This window comes from Pistacia vera, unplaced genomic scaffold (genome assembly GCF_008641045.1).
Source record: "Pistacia vera cultivar Batoury unplaced genomic scaffold, PisVer_v2 Contig320, whole genome shotgun sequence".
NCBI lineage: Eukaryota > Viridiplantae > Streptophyta > Magnoliopsida > Sapindales > Anacardiaceae > Pistacia > Pistacia vera.
Window position 1 is genome coordinate 3,577,446 of NW_022196136.1, and position 19,670 is coordinate 3,597,115.

Genomic DNA, 19,670 nt, shown 5'->3' on the forward strand with positions numbered 1-19,670 from the left:
GTGTCAACTTATATTAGCAACCGAGAAGAATCGAATTTAAAATCTCTTAAATAATATACTTAAGGATCTTTATGACCTCGTTTGATCACTGAAAGGTGGTTAAATGATACTGTTGGGTTGTCACAAACCTTACTTAATATTTTGGAGACCACAAGGGTCATTAAAACAACCATTTTTATACCATTTATTTAAAATCAATTAATATTGTATTTAATAATATTATAATAATTAATATATTTAATATTAATCAATTTCACAAAGTTTATACAAAAGAATGAGCAATTAACACGATTATATTTATTTATGGGAAAATCTAAAGAAAGGAGTTCCTTGACAACCGAACAAGACCAGACAAGGGTACTTCTGTCATTATGAATCTTGAAGAATTAAGAAACTATAACAAGGAAAGGGCAAAATGGTCATTCCGAAAATCAAAATAGCTGTTCAATAATTTTGAAAATACAACCTACCCAATTAAAATGGATTATATCTGGATAAATAATTAAATCTGAAATCATCTCGTGGAGCCTTGGCTATTATCATCATCATCATCTCTTACAAAGTTTATAAAATTAAAAAAAATAGAAGAAATAAAAAAAAAAAAATATCAAATTTAGGGTTCTACTTTTGCTTTTAATTTCTCTCATTCAGATCTGATCATTACATTTATTTCTCTCAATTTTTAATCTTAGATCTCATTCTACTGTCACAATTTGGTAATTCTCTCTCCATTGTACGTTTTTTTTGAAAATGTTGAAACTATTTACGAATTTGTTTCGATTTGTATTTAAGGTTGATACAAGAATTCGTTGATTTCAACACTTTCATGTTCGTCTCTGAATTCGGATTCTCTCCTCCCTGTAAGCATATGTGAAATCGTAACCGTTAATTTTGATAAGGATGATGATCTTGTTGTTGGTTTTTTTTTTTTTTTTTTTAATTTTCTTTTTTGGGTGTGGATGAAGTGTTGTCGTTTAACAGATCTTGAAAATTGGCTCCGCAAAGGCGCTCGCAGCGCCACATGGGTGGCCAGATGCAGCAGAGCAATGCTGCAGCGGCGACGGCGCTGTATGATCACGCAGGTGGCGGCGCCAGTGGGCCTATGCATAACAATGCGGGTCCCACAAGCGATGCCGGCGATGCGGTTATGGCACGGTGGCTTCAGTCGGCAGGACTGCAGCATCTGGCCTCTCCCTTGGCTTCTACGGGCATCGATCAGCGCCTCCTCCCCAATCTCCTCATGCAGGTGCCGACAATTCTTCACATATCTGTATCTTTGCTTGTCATTATTACCTGTATCATTTGATTGGGAATTGAATTTTGGATTTTGGTTGAAATGCGACTTTATTATGTTTTGCGTGAAGTGAGATGAAGATTATATATAATTTGTTTTGTTAAATTTACAGTTTAAATTTTAAAGTTCCACATGTGGATTATAATTCTTTTTAACGAGAAAATCTGGATTATTAGTTTAACGATCTTTTTAAGTGATTGATTGTTCCTGAAATTGTTAGTCTGATCGTTTCACATGTATTGCGCTGGATCTTGAATTTTTATGTTTATTTTGTTTTATTTTTCTTTAAAGGACTGTTGATAGTTTAGATACTTTCACATTTGATTTCTATGTATTCGTATGGGTTTGGACTATATGAGATGACAAGGTATTCTGTGTCATTATTAAGGGTTATGGAGCGCAATCGGCTGAAGAGAAACAGAGGCTTTTCAAGTTAATGAGAAACCTCAATTTTAATGGGGAATCTGCATCTGAGCCTTTCACACCAACTGCGCAAACTTCAGGAGTAACTGCATCAGATGGATTTTATTCTTCAGAGTTCAGGGGGGATTTTGGAGCTGGACTTTTGGATCTTCATGCTATGGATGATACAGAACTTCTATCCGAGGTGGGTTCTTTATGTGGTATTCCATCTGAGCTGCTGGAGATTTTTACATTGGTTTATTATATTAATTGTACTATGATGCTAGAATGGCTGCAGTAGTCAGTTTCTGTCGTGGTGTCTTACTTTGAATGGAGTAAAACGGATTAGTTTTGCATGATAATAGGTCATATAAATTTAAGCTGCCTTACTTCTCTTACCTCCATTGTTGCCTTTGAGTAAGATGAGTTGATTTTTGCACCCATTGCAGCATGTTATTTCAGAACCATTTGAGCCATCCCCGTTTATGCCTGGTGTTAGCGAAGGGTTTGAAAATGACTTCAGTCTGACAACAGGCCGGCAGCAAAAGGAGCACCTTGATGCAGATGTCTCAGCTCCAGTTCTCACAAATGAAAAAGAGAACAATGCAAGAGAAACTAATGTTGCTAAGATCAAAGTTGTGGTACGTTAGTTCTAGTAGAAGTGAGCTTCTCCAAAAGTGAGTATTTTTCTATGTATGTGTATAGACTCATTCTATTTTGTCTAGGTTCGTAAAAGACCACTAAACAAGAAGGAGCTCTCACGGAAGGAGGATGATATTGTATCTGTGTCTGGCAATGGTCTTACTGTCCATGAACCCAAGCTAAAGGTTTGTTTCTCAACAATATCAGAACCTTTTATTTAATATCACTCAGATGAATGAGTTGGATTTACCTGATACTAGCCTCATAGGGTTTTCTTATCTGTTTTCTTTTGTATATCTCATTGAAGGACTAACTTTGGTTTTAATGAGAAAGGTGGACTTGACGGCATATGTGGAGAAGCATGAGTTTTGTTTTGATGCTGTTCTGGATCAGCATGTCAGTAATGATGAGGTAAACTCTTTTTATCTTTATTTATTTTTTGGTGTTTGAAAGTGGATTGCAACGTGTCAGCCACGTTTAGCATGTCAATATATTGTTACTCTGGTATACAAATCTTCAATGCTTATGATATTTTTTGTATTTCAGTTCCCAGGTGTGCTATTTTTATGGAAGTGTGTAAATGAGACTATCATTAAAGTTGTTCTGATTAGCCACTAATGATATAAATGGCATGTTTGCTTAAACAGGTATATCGGGTCACTGTAGAGCCAATTATTCCAATCATTTTTCAGCGAACAAAAGCTACTTGTTTTGCATATGGACAAACAGGTGTGTGGAGATGCTGATTTTCCCTCCCAACACTACATATTATGCTAGCATCTTTTATATGCTTAAAGCTTTATTCCTGTAGAAGAAAGTAGTGTTTGGTTCATTCAAATTGGGATGCTCCTTGGGGAGCAGCTAGTTTACTAGCTGTTTTGTTTGTGGATGTTATAAGTTTCTCATTGTCCTTTTTTTTTTAACTTTTTGTTAAAGTGTATTTCAGGGATGAAGTTCTTAATCATCTTGCCGTCTTTTGTTTTAATAATCCCTCCACGCTTTTTATGGTCCTATTTCCAATATTGCTGCTTGTCTTATTATCTTCTGTGATTGTGATGATCCTTTTGATTTTTCTAGAATTTTCACTTTTATCCTTGGCTTTGTAAACTTTTTGTAGACAAACAAATAATAGGCATTTAAGCCCCAACTATATTAATTTTAGTACAAAAAAGAGTAGCATCAATTGACATTCATATGACATATTTTTTGTCAGTGATGTGTTTGTTCCTTTACATGGTATTTTAAACACAGCATTGAGCAAAAATGTAGGAAGGGTTTTGGGAAACTATATTTTCAAGCTCCTGAATAGTATCCTTTGGTGGTCACTGAGCTACTTTAGTTGTGTGAAATTTCTCATGTTCTACTAAACAAGATTCTTTGATGTTGTTATGACAGCTTGATTATATCATAAGGTTGAGGTGAGATGTTTACAGGCTATGCAATATACATATGTAGTTTTTAATATGGCATATTGGTTAGGATTTAGATGAGAATTTGTAATGGGAGGTTGATGCATATTAACATGCAACGAAATCTAGTATATGTTGGAAAAGGTCTTAATAACATCTTTTGGAATTTATGGTACTGAGATTGAATTTTCAGTAATTTGTCGGTTTCCCTTGTTGTCCCCTTTAGTTATTTTCTATGCCTGCTTAGAAAATGGCTTATTTCTGCGCAAGAATCAGTCTTTAACTGCTGACAATGTATGGAAGTTGTGGTGGTACTGTACTAGTTAGTCCTTTGTCGGTTTCCTTCTTGTATTTGTCAGTTTTTTGGTATGCTTGCTAGTTGTTTCTGAAGCTAGGCACAAATTCACGTTATGGAAAAATGAAATACTAATTTTTTTTTTTTTTTAATTTTAAATTTCAGGTAGTGGCAAGACATATACAATGCAACCCTTACCTCTCCGAGCAGCAGAAGACCTTGTTAGATATTTGCACCAGCCTGTATATCGAAATCAGCGGTTTAAATTGTGGCTTAGCTATTTTGAGATATATGGTGGAAAACTTTTTGATCTTCTCAGTGATAGAAAGTAAGGATCTGCTATTTGTTTTACCTTCTCTCTCTCTCTCTCTCTCTCTCTCTCTCTCTCTCTCTTTTTGCATCTGTACCTTATGAATAAAATGATTTCTGTTTGATCTTAATCATTGGTGGAGAATATGACTTTGAAATGTCTACATCATTTGTTCTCTGTCTAGTATGTGTTGTGATTCTTATGAGTACCTAGGTATTCATTTCTATGTATTACTATTTACATACATCTGACATATTTCTGTGTACAATTACCAGTTTGGGCTTCGTAATGTTGATGGTGGTGCAATCTTTTTTTGCTTTGTTTACCAGACAGACAGAAATTGCTGAATGACTTGATTTATTTTTCTCAAATAGGAAACTTTGTATGAGAGAAGATGGGCGGCAACAAGTTTGCATTGTTGGACTGCAAGAATTTGAAGTTTCTGATGTGCAAATTGTAAAGGAATATATTGAGAGGGGCAATGCTGCAAGAAGTACAGGATCTACTGGTGCCAATGAGGAATCTTCTAGGTCTCATGCTATTTTACAACTTGTTATCAAGAAGCACAGTGAAGTAAAAGAATCTAAGCGGAACAATGATGCAAATGACTCTAGAGGAGGGAAGGTTGTTGGAAAAATTTCTTTCATTGATCTTGCTGGTAGTGAAAGAGGTGCAGACACCACTGATAATGACCGTCAAACTAGGTGAGCTTTTAGCTCTAAGGTGGTCAGCTATGGTTTTGTATGGGAGTTACGTTTAAATATAAAATTTGTCGATATAAATTGTGTGGACGTGGAACCATTTCCTTTTCTTTGTTTATTCAGTGTTTGCTGCTTGTTACTTGAGATCGAAAATGATAGAGAAACTATTAAGCATTGTTTTTGGCACCTTTAAAGATAAATTTCATTAGATTTACTCTGGATATTGCATGAGTCTAGCCTAATTTCATAATATATGCTTTTTAGGACACATTGAAGAGGTGGTTCTTGACTAAATGTTGTATGATGTGCCTAAGTGTTTAGTAGTTAATACCCTTGGTTGCAGAAGCTAATGTGAGAATCCTAGGAACAAGAGTAACATTAGTTTAGAGCGAAAAGTTACAATTTAAATGATGTCTTTCTGCTAGGCATTGGGTTGGTAGATGTGACAAGGTTAAGACGATCAAACTCAGAATTGTAAATGGCTTGGTTGGCAACTTAATAGTACTTTTAAATGTTTGTGGGGCTCAAGGGTTGTTGACTTATTTCCTTGTCTCAACAAGGGTGTTTTTTAAAAAAAAAAACTATTAATAATAATATTATTTCTAGAAAAACCTTAACATTAGAACAGTCAAATAGTAAACCAGACTAAGCTCAGAGCTGAGAACTAATCAAGCCATCAGTTTTTAAACCTGGTCTATGAGATCAGACTGTTGCTTTTTGGCATGGGTTGGGTCCCTATGAATGTTGGGGCTTGGTTCACATGCACCACAGTTGGAAACATCAGGTTGATGTATTTATGGTCGGCTGTCTCTTTCTTGACTCTGTGCTACCATCATTTGAATTAATGTTGCTATTGGCAGGTGTTAACTAGGTATTGTGATTATAATACTTATGTCTGTGGCAGCTGGACATAACTTTCAGGCTGTTAATTCTTTTTGGGAAGCTATTCCTAGTATTGCAGTTCCTTTTTGTTTCTTTGGTAGGACTGGTGTTGCATTTCCTGATACTAGTGGTATGGTTCATTGTCAGGATTGAGGGTGCAGAAATCAATAAGAGTCTTTTGGCTCTCAAGGAGTGCATTCGTGCTCTGGACAATGACCAGATTCATATCCCATTTCGTGGGAGCAAACTTACAGAAGTTCTTCGTGACTCCTTTGTTGGCAACTCAAGGACTGTTATGATCTCTTGCATATCTCCGAATGCAGGATCATGTGAGCATACCCTCAATACATTGAGATACGCTGATAGGTAATGCTTGTTCTTATTTTCAGCCTCTGCAAAATATATTGCTAGTAGCATTGATTTAATTGTTTTATAGTTTTTGACCAAGGGCTCTCTACATAAATGAGCAGGGTTAAAAGTCTCTCCAAAGGTGGGAACACAAAAAAGGATCCAGTTGTAAATTCACTACCGCCACTTAGTAAAGATGCTTCATCAGCATCTTCCATGCCAGTTACTGTCGAAATGGAGGATGCGTTTGAGCCACAAGAAGTTAAAATGGTTGATATAGGTAGACGAGTTGTAGAAAAAGAAACTCTTTCTTATAATCCTACTGTTGATCTCGACAAACAAGCAGCAAGCTATTCTTCTAATCTTCCCTTCCATGGAAGAGAGGAAAGCGGGGTGGCTTCTGGCTCAATGGACAGGGAAAGGTTTGAAACTAATAATTCTTATGGCGGTTCTACAAGTCAAAAGATGCACCCATCATATTCCCAAACTAATATTGATACAGAAGAGAAAGTGCAAAAGGTATCACCACCTCGAAGAAAAGCATCTAAGGATACTGAAAAATCAGAAAAGATGGGGAACTGGCTCAAAAAGGATAGTGGTGGATCAGATATCTCCATCACTAATGCCAGGCAGCAGAATACGGGAAGTTTCAACACAAACAATGTTGGACCTAGACAATCTGAACCCGAACCTCCTTCAGATGGCAATATCAATGCGTTACTGGAGGTTGGTGATCTGTGGCGTTGTCTATTACTTGCTATTGTTTAATTATATTAGGAACTTTATATAGACGTTGCTTTATGCATTTTTTGAACTCTTGTAGGAAGAAGAGGCCCTAATTGCAGCTCATAGAAAAGAAATTGAGGATACTATGGAGATTGTTCGTGAAGTAAGTGACGTCTTCATCTTTTTACAGATTGACCTAGAGAAAGTATTAATANATATTATTTCTAGAAAAACCTTAACATTAGAACAGTCAAATAGTAAACCAGACTAAGCTCAGAGCTCAGAACTAATCAAGCCATCAGTTTTTAAACCTGGTCTATGAGATCAGACTGTTGCTTTTTGGCATGGGTTGGGTCCCTATGAATGTTGGTGCTTGGTTCATATGCACCACAGTTGGAAACATCAGGTTGATGTATTTATGGTCGGCTGTCTCTTTCTTGACTCTGTGTTACCATCATTTGAATTAATGTTGCTATTGGCAGGTGTTGACTAGGTATTGTGATTATAATACTTATGTCTGTGGCAGCTGGACATAACTTTCAGGCTGTTAATTCTTTTTGGGAAGCTATTCCTAGTATTGCAGTTCCTTTTTGTTTCTTTGGTAGGACTGGTGTTGCATTTCCTGATACTAGTGGTATGGTTCATTGTCAGGATTGAGGGTGCAGAAATCAATAAGAGTCTTTTGGCTCTCAAGGAGTGCATTCGTGCTCTGGACAATGACCAGATTCATATCCCATTTCGTGGGAGCAAACTTACAGAAGTTCTTCGTGACTCCTTCGTTGGCAACTCAAGGACTGTTATGATCTCTTGCATATCTCCGAATGCAGGATCATGTGAGCATACCCTCAATACATTGAGATACGCTGATAGGTAATGCTTGTTCTTATTTTCAGCCTCTGCAAAATATATTGCTAGTAGCATTGATTTAATTGTTTTATAGTTTTTGACCAAGGGCTCTCTACATAAATGAGCAGGGTTAAAAGTCTCTCCAAAGGTGGGAACACAAAAAAGGATCCAGTTGTAAATTCACTACCGCCACTTAGTAAAGATGCTTCATCAGCATCTTCCATGCCAGTTACTGTCGAAATGGAGGATGCGTTTGAGCCACAAGAAGTTAAAATGGTTGATATAGGTAGACGAGTTGTAGAAAAAGAAACTCTTTCTTATAATCCTACTGTTGATCTCGACAAACAAGCAGCAAGCTATTCTTCTAATCTTCCCTTCCATGGAAGAGAGGAAAGCGGGGTGGCTTCTGGCTCAATGGACAGGGAAAGGTTTGAAACTAATAATTCTTATGGCGGTTCTACAAGTCAAAAGATGCACCCATCATATTCCCAAACTAATATTGATACAGAAGAGAAAGTGCAAAAGGTATCACCACCTCGAAGAAAAGCATCTAAGGATACTGAAAAATCAGAAAAGATGGGGAACTGGCTCAAAAAGGATAGTGGTGGATCAGATATCTCCATCACTAATGCCAGGCAGCAGAATACGGGAAGTTTCAACACAAACAATGTTGGACCTAGACAATCTGAACCCGAACCTCCTTCAGATGGCAATATCAATGCGTTACTGGAGGTTGGTGATCTGTGGCGTTGTCTATTACTTGCTATTGTTTAATTATATTAGGAACTTTATATAGACGTTGCTTTATGCATTTTTTGAACTCTTGTAGGAAGAAGAGGCCCTAATTGCAGCTCATAGAAAAGAAATTGAGGATACTATGGAGATTGTTCGTGAAGTAAGTGACGTCTTCATCTTTTTACAGATTGACCTAGAGAAAGTATTATTAAGTTGCATTGGTTTTTGGTATTGAATTTTTTTCAGTTATTTTGATATGTCATGTAGTGAACCCATTATTTATTTTCTATGGCATTATGGCGTGTTTCTCATATTACATTTTATTGTTTGGTTTGGATATCAGGAAATGAAACTACTGGCAGAAGTGGACCAACCGGGCAGCCTCATTGACAACTATGTGACCCAGTTGAGTTTTGTGCTTTCACGCAAAGCAGCAGGTCTGGTTAGCCTTCAAGCTCGACTTGCTAGGTTCCAGCATCGCCTCAAAGAACAGGAAGTACTCAGCCGGAAGAGAGTTCCTCGTTAGGGCAACACTCCAATTTCTGCGCTTCGCTGACTGCCTCCTATCTTGTAATTCTTCTCTCCTGTATTATATTGCAATATGATTTTGTTATTGTTGAATGATTTTTGTTTATTTTGCTGTAAATGGCTCCATGGTTGAGGTCAACTAAAAATGTACTTATGCTAAATAATAATTTTTTTTTTTTTGGTTCAAATTTTATGTTGGTTCTGGCAGTCAAAACACAGGTAGCAGTGTTTAAATATTTTGTGGGAGGAACAGAGATATGGCAGGGTCAAATTGATTTGCCAAGCCTAATGTTGCTGTTGACATCCAGAATTTGTGGCTTTATATGAATGACAGTGGTAAAACTGTCTTTTTTGTTGGTGACCGAGGGGTGGACTGTCAAATGTATTATTTTAGACGTATTCTTGCTGAGTTGTTTATGGATTTGTGGCTGTTGCATGTTGGTGACTGGGGAATGTTTTTCAGGAAAGGAAAGAAAAGGTGAAATAGATCAAAATACTCTGGAAATTCGTTTTATATTTTATATTATTTCTACTCTAATGCATTGCACAGTATGCTTTTAATATGCTAATTCGAGATTGAAAAATCCCACGATTCTACTTAATTAAACATGTCATAATCTGTCAAGAATTTACCTGAGCTAGAGTGGGTTTGAACGTTGGTGAAGATTCAAAAACATCAGCTGTTGGTTTATTTTGGAATAGGGATTCAACTAGAGCATTAGCAACTTGATAAAATGAAAAATTTAGAAGTACGTCATTTGTCAAAACAACAATATGTACAAAATAATAAGCATACTGATAAACATAGAAACTTTAATTGACAAATTATCCATCAATTTATGTCTTAATTATATCCACTATTTCATTTATTTTTATATCAAATTCATTCAGTTTTAAGACCAGATGGAAAATCCATGACCTGTGCCAGTCTAAGTGTCCTTGAAATTATAAACTATTGACATCAAAACAAAACCAGTAACACAACACTTCTTGGTAAAACTTACCCCACAGATTCCCTATTGAACTACAAGAAGTGAATTGCACTTGAGTATGCTTTTCAAAAATTAAAAACTGATCGTCATCCAATAGTCAGTACACAACTTTTCTTATCAGAAGTGAAAGCAAATTCCACAATGCCAAACAGGTAATTTCTCATTTCTTAAATTTCAAATTGATCATTACAATTGTGGATCAAACTCAAGATTGAAAAAGGGACGGCTTTAGTAAACCAGCAAAAAAGATGGATCCGGAAGCAGAGCAAGAGAAACCAAGATGCAAGTAAACTAAACATGAATCCTAACATTTCGAATATAAACTTACCAAAATCTATGCCACACCTTATGCTTACATATACAGATTATATACCACTCACTGCTCCTGCCTTGTACACTAAATCGCACTATATCTTAAGTCATTTTACCAGGATAATCTTTGATCTATCAACCAATCTAAAAACCAAAACTTAAGCGTAGCCATCACTTAAAAGAACCTTCAAAATGGTGAAAGCATCCTCAGAAGATCGGCTATTTCATTGGTGCAGAATTCTATGGCGTACCACATCATGTTATTAAATCAGCAGAATCCACAACCATCTCCAAACGAAGACCTGCTATCTGCTAAATGGTGAAATAATAAAAGGGCGCCACAGTAAGTTACAAATAGCTGATTCACAATTTCAATCAGTCAGCTCTCAATCTCAGGATCTCTTTTGCTGTTCTCACACGAAAATAGGGCATATGACTCTGCAAGGAGAAAGAAACACGAGTTAAGAGTTGAAATATGGCATGGAGGTTTTTCTTCATAATGTAATTAGGAAGGGGCAAATATTTAGCAAAAATGTCATAAAACTCATAACCTAAATTCTTTCACCCAAATAATATATTTGGCATCAGAATACAGTTAAATAAAAGAATTTCCATATCTACACTGGTGTAGACTTATAAGCATGTTCCAACATGAAAAAAGATTTAAAAATAAATAAATTTTCAGATGCACAGTTGTGCAGAAGAGCCAAGTTCCTTCTATCCTTACCTGGTCAAAACAAAGCCCTAGACCTCTGCTATAAAAGTCAACATATTTGAGCATAAACATACCACAGTCAAACCTGTTTGGGAGACAAAGTTCAAAGAGAAAAATATCAATAATTAGACAGAACCACATAAAAACATTATGAAACTAGAGTCTTTGGTACTTGAAGACGTCCAACTAAATAGGGGAAAATAAGATTATAATAGAATAATCTAGAGATGTATGGTTGATCACCTGAACTTCAAAAATTGATTTTACAAAATTTTCAAAAATATACTATAACCAAAATATTACATGTAAACTTATTTCCCGAAATATGTTCAAACTCGCTGTAATCTAGTTAATTTATTCCTTAATCCAAAAACTGTTCATGAAATCCATAAAATAAAATAAAAAAAGGCATCTCCGAATGCATATCTTTCCTATTTGAACAATCTTCAAGTATGTAACTCACTTGTAATTATTGCAAAATAACAGAAGTATAAAGAATACACACCCATTCTCCTGTGNAAAATTGATTTTACAAAATTTTTAAAAATATGCTATAACCAAAATATTACATGTAAACTTATTTCCCGAAACACATATTTTCAAACTCGCTGTAATCTAGTTAATTTATTTCTTAATCCAAAAACTGTTCATGAAATCCATAAAATAAAATAAAAAAAGGCATCTCCGAATGCATATCTTTCCTATTTGAACAATCTTGAAGTATGTAACTCAATTGTAATTACTGCCAAATAACAGAAGTATAAAGAATACACACCCATTCTCCTGTGCAGGAAGGTCTTCAACAAATTCTTGCTCCCAATCGCTTACATCTATGTCTTTTCCACTCTTGTCTTTCACTTCCTCCACATAATATCTAGCCTGGCACACACAAATGACCAGCATCAACAAACTTGCAACAGCCGGATGACCAAATGCAGATTTTCTCTATAAGGAAACAAACAGTTCTATTTCCCAATATATACAATTCTATCAGCAATAAACAAGATAGGCAATGCAAAAATGAAAATTTGCAAATCTAAGCGGCTGAACAATCATGTCAGTCTTCATCACAGAGTAAATTTGTAAAAAGACAAAAACCACTAGTGCAAGCTATGAAATCCTTTGACTCAATTGACTGCATGAATCTCACAGTTGAAGTTTAATCTCAGTTGAAAAAAATCAAATTTTTATTTCGGTCCAATTACCAGAATTAGATTACTAAAACATACCAAGGCATTCAGCACTTTCATATCCCTTCCTTTCAGCGAATCAAGATATTGAAATTTCTTATCCTTCTTATTGATAACAGCCAAGCACCAATGTATCTCTCTGTGGATAGGAACAAATATCTGAGCCCAAAAGAAGAACCAAATCAGAGGTAAGTGCAATATTCAATCAAGCAAAAATAAGAATAAAAGAAAAGGGTGGTGAACAAGAACTTTACTTTGTTACACTCAAGGAGAGTGTATCCCAACTTCTTGATGGACGTCCATCTTTTCACGGCTTTAAAATCATAGCCCTTGTTGCCACTCACTAACTGAAAATTAGTAAAATAGGAGGTAAAAAAAAAAACATAAATACTCACCTAGAGAGGAGAACATTATAAAAGCACATGAGACATAATGGAGGAATGGGGATCAGATGTGAAAATTTAATTCGAGTTGGCAACAACTTATTTAAGTTCTAATAACAGACCCTAAAACTTGTCTTAGATGAAGAAAATAAAATGATAAAAAGTAAGTACTACTAAGATAGTTACTAATAAAGAAATGCGTAGAATGATTTATAAAGAAGAAAATGAGCATACCAATCCTTCTCTTCTATTACTACCAGAATACGAAATCCCAGAAATAAAAGACCATATTTAAGGGGTACTAGGAGCAGTGATATCTGTTGTTTTCTTGCTGATATTAATTTGATACAATGACCAACAGTGTGGAAAAACAAAGATGGAAGTCTGGCAAATAATATCTTAGGCTCCTCTGGCAATTAATTATATTGCAGCACGCAGAAACCATAATTGTATTTTTTTCCACTTTCCAGAAAAGATGAAAAACACGATTAGATGGACAAAGTATGTATCTGAGGACTATTCAGTGTTCACGTAGACTAACTTTTACCAAGATTAATGATAAAATTAAGGAAACAAGTCACTAACCTTCTTGTAAAAAAATGTGTTGAAGAAATGGCATTTCAGAAACTTCTTTGGATCCCTCTTTTCCCTGCCTTTCAGTAACTCCAGATATACATTTATGACCTAGAAATGAGAAAATGCATGCACATGAGAAAATAAATGACTATCCACTAATATCCACTAAATCCCTAACAATTATTAGGATGTGAACAAAGTAAAAATTCCCTTCTTATTCACAAATTAAGCAAAATTTAACCCTAAAATGATACCTCATCATTCAACCATGCACCTGGCCTAAGGCACTGTAGAATTTGTCCAGTAATGTCAATATCTGTCCCCGAATCACTGATCAAGACCTGCCTCCTCCTGCATGAGAAAGTCCCAGTTGTTTGTATTAGCATTTGAGCAAGTCCCAGTTATGTTATAGTACAAACAGCGACCATTAAACTACCCAAAAATACCAATAAAATCATTTGGTCATACCTATTAGGAGCAAATGCACGACCAACCTCAGCTTCTTCCTCCTCTGTCAGAGGGACAAAGGGTTCGCGAGGTACTTCCTGAAATGGATTATCAACAGTTCTCAGTGTCATATAATGAATAGGGGACCTTATTTATTAAGGTTCCAAAAGTAATTTCCTTGATGTTACAACAATTCTATCATTTAATCCCAAAAGCAACTACAGTATCAACAGTTCCAGTAGACCTCTAAATATATAACAAAGAAAATGAACAGACCTCTACCAGTTTTTCCTCTGGTTGCTTCAGGGGCTGCAACAGCCTGAGAGAATCGCGACGCTTCTCATTCAACTCAATCTCAAACCCTATTGAGTTCAACTTAGAACTCCTCCTCTCTGCACTCTCCAACAACTTCTTATACACCTCAAGATTAGGCACACCAATTACCTCCCGATTTAACGACAATGAATCCAATATCTTCTCCGCACTCTCCATTCTCAAAATATCACCATCAGCAACACCATTATTCATATCTGTAGTAACCACAGAAGAAGACGATGGCTGGAAATTATTATGATTTCTCTCCTCCACAGCTTTCCCACTAATTTCCCTAACTGGTACCTCAAATTTCTCATTCTTCTCATTCTCAACTTCTTCAACACTTGAATCATCAGAAACTATCTCCTTCTTATCATTATATTCCTTATCAACATCAATCACTTGCTTATCTTTTCTCAAATACCTAATTGCATCAAATGCTGTTTTCTTTGCCTCAACTAAGCGAGAAGTCAACAAATTACCCATAGCATTACCTGATTCTTGATTTTCACGATACCCACGAGCACTTTTCGGGCTTGAATCCTGTTTTAGCTTGTCGGAGAATCCAAATTTGAGAATTCTACAAGGGGCATGTACTTGTCTTTTCAGAGGGGCTCTGGCGTCCGGGTACTTAGAGATTCTCGAAACCGTGCTGTTCGATGAAACTAAATCTTGGTTTGGGGTCTGGTGCATGAAAGAAAACCGGGGTCGCTTTGAAACGTGAGAGTTTTGATATGGACTTTGGAGATGATTCAATGATAAGTACTCGTCGCCACGTTTACGATTGCTCGTCAGAGCACCCATTGGTTTTAAACTTGAAATTAGAAAACCCTAAAAACTTCAATCCCATTTAGAAAACCCCATTTTGCAGAGAAATCATGTGAGAACCCTAGATGTAATAGTGCAACTGAATGACCTAGGTCTTGAGCAAATATAACTGAATTCAAAAGAAAAAGGTAGCTATAAAATTCGACCTGGGAGACCTAAACTAAAACCCTAATATTTCACAGATTAAGGGTATAACTGAAATAAAAAGCAAATGATGAGGAGTGAAAAGTGTAACTCAAAGCAAAACAAAGACAGATATTGAGATTTTGTACGAGCAAATTTGTGTTCTGTTGAAGTGGTTTCGGATCTAAAAAGGTTTGGCTTCGCCGTTCATGTGGTATTTCTTATGGTACGGCAACAAATTTTCGCGGCACAAACACAATAAAAAAATACAATAATAAAAACTAAAAAACAGAAAAACGAAGAAAGCCTATCGTAATATAATAATACATTCGTCACAGCCACATTCTTTGAAATTTTAGCTACATTGCGTGGTCCCCGTCCCACTAGTTTAGCATGCATATATATATATATGTTAAATTACTTTGAAAAAATTATTGAAAAAAAGAAAAACAAAGTTTATTAAGGATCGAACAAGTTTCTAATAAATAATCTATTTATAATAATAAATTTAAATAATATTTTTTAAGTGTTCATTAATATTAGTAAATTCGTTTATCCATACTATTTCAATATTTGCAAGAGAAAAAAATGGTTTGTGAATAATAATACCTTATGAATATGGATATTATCAATTTAAGTACAATTTTTTTCATGAAATACTAAAAAAGTACAAAGTTTCATTTTGTTCAATTTAGGGACATAATTAATAATTTTTTCAATTTAGAGACAAAATGAACATTAATTTCAATTTGTTTGATTTAGAGACATTAAATAACATCTTTATTCAAATTTGGGACACTTGTTACTTTTAACATAGGACAACAAAAATACATAAATACCCTTAATTACTTGTTGTTATTTGGTTTTAGCCTTTCAATTTTTAACTTTAAAAACTAAAAAGAAAATAGATAAAAATTTAAAAAAATTTGTTTGATTTCAAAGTTTAAATAATAAAAATAATAATAAAAAATTTAAATAAAAAGGAGAAAAACCAGTTTTAAAAATAAAAAAACATAACAAAAACTTTTATATACAAGAAAGAAAAACCATTGTTATTTTTAAAATTGAAAAATAAATTAAAAACATAGAACCATAAATTAAAAAATAAAAAAGACGTCGGCTTTTTATCATGCCAGGCCCAGCAATCAACAGAGGCTAACGTCGTTGGCCAGGATCTGGCTCGACCTGGCCAAATCAAGGCCACGCCAGAGCAATAGCCTGGATCAGCCAGACCAGATGGGGCAATCCCATGAGCCCGAGATATAATACGAAGGGGAGTGTTTGATTGAGGGTTATGTGGGATTACTGAGGTTATGTCATCTTATATTACTTGATTACCATGTTTGATTGTCAAATAATATAGGATATCGATAATTTTTAAATACCAATAGTGGTTACTATTGGTAATATCGGAAGTAATCTGATTCTATTTTCTTAGGTATTCTTAGATTATCAGGGTTATATTTTTTTGTTACAATTTTATCCCTTATTAATAAAAATTTTGGACAATAATATCCCTACTTTAAAACAAATTTACATTAATATCCTATTTCAATTTTATCTTTATTTAATAAAATTTTGGACAATAATGTCCTTATATTTAAAATAATTTACAGACCACCACTGCCACCCAGCCACCACCACCACCGCCAAGAGCGGGCCAACCACCACGGACCGCCGTTGGAAAATCACCGGAGTCCCTAAAAAAGAACGAGATTCGATAGGAGACTCTAGGAGGCTTCGATATGGCCATTTCTGGCCGTTTTCGGCTATCAATATGGCCAGAAATGGCCATATTGAAGCCTCTTGGTCACGGTGAGGTACTCACAGACTTTCAGAGACTTCCGATAGTGATTTGTGGTGGTGGCAGGTGGCGGCAGGAGGTGGGGGTGATTTCGTCATAAATTAATGTTTTATATAAGCAGGGTGTTTTAGCTAAATCTGAAATATTGGGGGTTAAAAAAATTATTCAAAAATTAATAATAAAAATAATATTATATTAATATTTAAAAGGGGATAATTTAGTAATTTAAATAATATACCCATCAATTTATTTCCCATATCCAAACATATTAATATAACATACCCACAAACTAACCAACATATTTAAAAGATTCCCAATAATCTTCCAAGGTAATCTATCTTTCCAATAATCTAACATTCATGAACCAGAAATGACCATGGTTGGGCTTTGTCTTACCTGATATAAATTGATGCGCTGAAACTTTCGAAGGAGCCCAAACAGGTAGTCCTCCGGCTAAGCTATCTTGTTCCATTAGCACAATCTTGTAAAAGTGAGTGCAGTTGTAGCATTCCACAAAGAGAGTAAAAACGTTTATAATGCCTATCCCAAATACTGTATTGACAAAGAATGATGCAGCTTCTAGAAAATTGTGTTTCACTAGTGGAATCAGTGTTCAATTATCAGCTTCCGTCACCTCAATAAATCATCATAGCTGAAAAAAAACAAAAAAAAAAAAAAATATCATATTTGATCTAAATTGGAAGCAATAACAAGCCAGAAAATTATATTCAATCACACAATAAAAGAACATGTATCATATATGAACACTAACGTAATACACCCTCATTAAGTGATTCTATATCTGCGTTGGATGCATAGAAGAATTATCCCGTATTTGAGAGCGAAGAACACCTTTGGAGAATTTTAAATCTTTACATAGATGGATTAAAACAGGAAATAAGGTCATTTCTTCTGTTTTCTCACAGAAATATTTATGTAAAGAAAGCATTAATTAGGTTTATGTTAATGGGGAATTTACATCACCTCGTGCGGATTTGGAATTGGATTCGAGAAATTAGTCTCCAGAAAGCGAAGTCAAGATGTGAAACTATTTCAAGCACAGTCGAGTCAGAACGTCAATATCAATAAGAGGGTTTAACCTTTAAGTCTCAACAATTAATAAGCTTCCTGGAAGGTGGTCCGGCCGATATCTGCAAAGCGATAAAATTTCATCAGACCTAAAATTTATTCCATTTATGATTTTTTAATTATTATTATTATTAACTCACTCACTCACTCCACATTCATGTATCTTTTGTTTGTTAACGTTTTGGTGGGTGCGAATCGAGTGAAGCCAAAATTACGACATTCACGCCGGTGACGGAGTTCTCATCTAACCCACCAATCACGTTCCTCCACCTCACCCTTTCCTTCACTTATTTTCCCTGCCACGTGTCCCGTCTTTCACCGATCGGTCAACCCTTAACCTAAAAACCCATAAACTCACAATCCGTCTCTCCCTACAACTTCACTTTCTTTACTTGTTTTCCTAAATCAGATCTAGTGATATTTTTCCGGGTCACAGAAACCCTAACTAGATCCGATGGAAGAAGAAGATGAGGTGCACTCAAATCCGTCGCCACCGGCCATCGGATCTCCGTCTCCGTCATCTCAGTCACCGCCAAACGAACGGATTTCAGTGACAGTTGCGGCGGCTGCACCACCAATTCAGCAACAGCAACCGCAGCAGCAGCAACAGCAACAACATAATAGTATAATAGTGGCTCCGCCGCCGCAGAGGAACGGTGGTGGTGGAGGGAGAGAAGACTGTTGGAGCGAAGGAGCCACTGCGGTGTTGATAGACGCGTGGGGAGAACGGTACTTGGAGCTAAGTAGAGGGAATTTGAAGCAGAAACATTGGAAAGAAGTTGCTGATATTGTGAGTAGTCGAGAGGACTATAGGAAGACTCCAAAGACTGATATTCAGTGCAAGAATCGAATAGATACGGTTAAGAAAAAGTATAAATTAGAAAAAGCTAAAATTTTGTCAGGTGGAGGAGCTAGTAAATGGGTTTTCTTTGAAAAACTCGATCAGTTAATTGGTCCGACCGCTAAAATTCCAGTCCCGTTAGCAACGGCACCAGCAGTAACACCTCCAGCTGCAGGTAGTTCAAGAGTACCAATGGGAATACCTGTTGGATTAAGAACTCCGATGGTGGCTGCGGTCAAGAATCAGCATCAGATACATTTGAGGAAAAGGAGTGGTAGTGGTAGTGGCATGGCGGCAGCTGTGGAAACAGAGTCGGATGAGTCGGAGGAGGAATCGCGAGATTCAATGGATAGTTTTCCTCCGGCAAAGAGGATAAGAGTGGCTGTGGATTTAGGGAAAGGGAGAAAAGAGAAGGGAGGTTGGGGTGATTCAGTGAGGATGTTGACACAAGCTATATTGAAGTTTGGGGAAGCTTATGAGCAAGCGGAGAGTGCGAAGTTACAACAAGTTGTGGAGATGGAAAAGCAGAGGATGAAGTTTGCCAAAGAGCTGGAGTTGCAGAGGATGCAATTTTTTATGAAGACACAGTTGGAGATTTCACAGATAAAGCATGGAAGGACGACTGGGAATGTAAGTAATCACCACAGGAATAATAGCAATAACAATAATAACAACAATAGTGATTGTAGTATCTAATTCTAATCAAGTTATCTATGTTTGGGTTGAGATGTGTAGTTCTAGATTGAAATTTAGATTTAGGCTTAGATTTAATTTAGATTTCTTTGTTGTTGTCTGTGGGTGAAGACCTCATTGATGATTAAATGTTGTACTGGAATTGTTGGCTTTATGTAATGTAAACTGAAACAAATATTCATGATTGAAAGCCTGTGGGATTTGTTTAACCCATTTTTTCCATTGCCTAGGTGATACTATGGCA

The 19,670-nt window shown here is 35.8% G+C and overlaps 3 protein-coding genes across 5 annotated transcripts; 2 read left to right on the top strand and 1 right to left on the bottom strand.

The window, feature by feature from the left end:
• The first annotated feature begins 532 nt into the window (after positions 1 to 532).
• LOC116136936 (kinesin-like protein KIN-13A) lies at positions 533 to 9,488 on the top strand. Of its 2 annotated transcripts, none has more exons than XM_031422614.1 (14): positions 533 to 860; positions 966 to 1,246; positions 1,683 to 1,901; positions 2,146 to 2,337; positions 2,422 to 2,523; positions 2,672 to 2,749; positions 2,986 to 3,067; positions 4,208 to 4,370; positions 4,727 to 5,056; positions 6,083 to 6,301; positions 6,406 to 7,009; positions 7,107 to 7,172; positions 8,934 to 9,160; positions 9,327 to 9,488. In XM_031422614.1, exons 2-13 carry the CDS (start codon positions 1,022 to 1,024, stop codon positions 9,114 to 9,116), a joined length of 2,463 nt encoding a protein of 820 aa, XP_031278474.1. In that variant the 5' UTR covers positions 533 to 860; positions 966 to 1,021; the 3' UTR covers positions 9,117 to 9,160; positions 9,327 to 9,488. The 2 variants fall into 2 exon arrangements, with proteins under 2 accessions (XP_031278474.1, XP_031278475.1); XM_031422615.1 differs by having other exon boundaries at positions 766 to 860; positions 982 to 1,246.
• A 756-nt stretch (positions 9,489 to 10,244) lies between these two features.
• LOC116137005 (ubiquitin-like-specific protease ESD4) lies at positions 10,245 to 15,283 on the bottom strand. Of its 2 annotated transcripts, none has more exons than XM_031422687.1 (9): positions 14,016 to 15,283; positions 13,755 to 13,831; positions 13,541 to 13,637; positions 13,296 to 13,394; positions 12,582 to 12,674; positions 12,367 to 12,486; positions 11,913 to 12,016; positions 11,150 to 11,222; positions 10,245 to 10,860 (listed from the first exon to the last, which is right to left on the bottom strand). In XM_031422687.1, the coding sequence occupies exons 1-9, from the start codon at positions 14,850 to 14,852 to the stop codon at positions 10,798 to 10,800; spliced, it is 1,563 nt and encodes a 520-aa protein (XP_031278547.1). In that variant the 5' UTR covers positions 14,853 to 15,283; the 3' UTR covers positions 10,245 to 10,797. The 2 variants fall into 2 exon arrangements, with proteins under 2 accessions (XP_031278547.1, XP_031278546.1); XM_031422686.1 differs by having other exon boundaries at positions 14,010 to 15,282.
• Positions 15,284 to 17,813: 2,530 nt separating this feature from the next.
• LOC116136905 (trihelix transcription factor ASIL2-like) lies at positions 17,814 to 19,635 on the top strand. The gene has a single exon (XM_031422572.1). The coding sequence runs from the start codon at positions 18,347 to 18,349 to the stop codon at positions 19,427 to 19,429; it is 1,083 nt and encodes a 360-aa protein (XP_031278432.1). The 5' UTR covers positions 17,814 to 18,346; the 3' UTR covers positions 19,430 to 19,635.
• The last annotated feature ends 35 nt before the right edge of the window (positions 19,636 to 19,670 follow it).

Bases quoted from the DNA above. Each gene is read 5' to 3' on its own strand.
- LOC116136905 (XM_031422572.1), top strand. From the start codon at position 18,347: ATGGAAGAAGAAGATGAGGTGCACTCAAATCCGTCGCCACCGGCCATC.
- LOC116136936 (XM_031422614.1), top strand. From the start codon at position 1,022: ATGGGTGGCCAGATGCAGCAGAGCAATGCTGCAGCGGCGACGGCGCTG. The intron at 1,902-2,145 runs GTGGGTTCTTTA...CACCCATTGCAG, and splicing joins ATACAGAACTTCTATCCGAG to CATGTTATTTCAGAACCATT. The intron at 6,302-6,405 runs GTAATGCTTGTT...ATAAATGAGCAG, and splicing joins ACATTGAGATACGCTGATAG to GGTTAAAAGTCTCTCCAAAG.
- LOC116137005 (XM_031422686.1), bottom strand. From the start codon at position 14,852: ATGGGTGCTCTGACGAGCAATCGTAAACGTGGCGACGAGTACTTATCA. The intron at 12,487-12,581 runs GTAAAGTTCTTG...TTTTGGGCTCAG, and splicing joins CTCTCCTTGAGTGTAACAAA to ATATTTGTTCCTATCCACAG. The intron at 12,017-12,366 runs GTATGTTTTAGT...TGTGTGTGCCAG, and splicing joins TGAAAGTGCTGAATGCCTTG to GCTAGATATTATGTGGAGGA.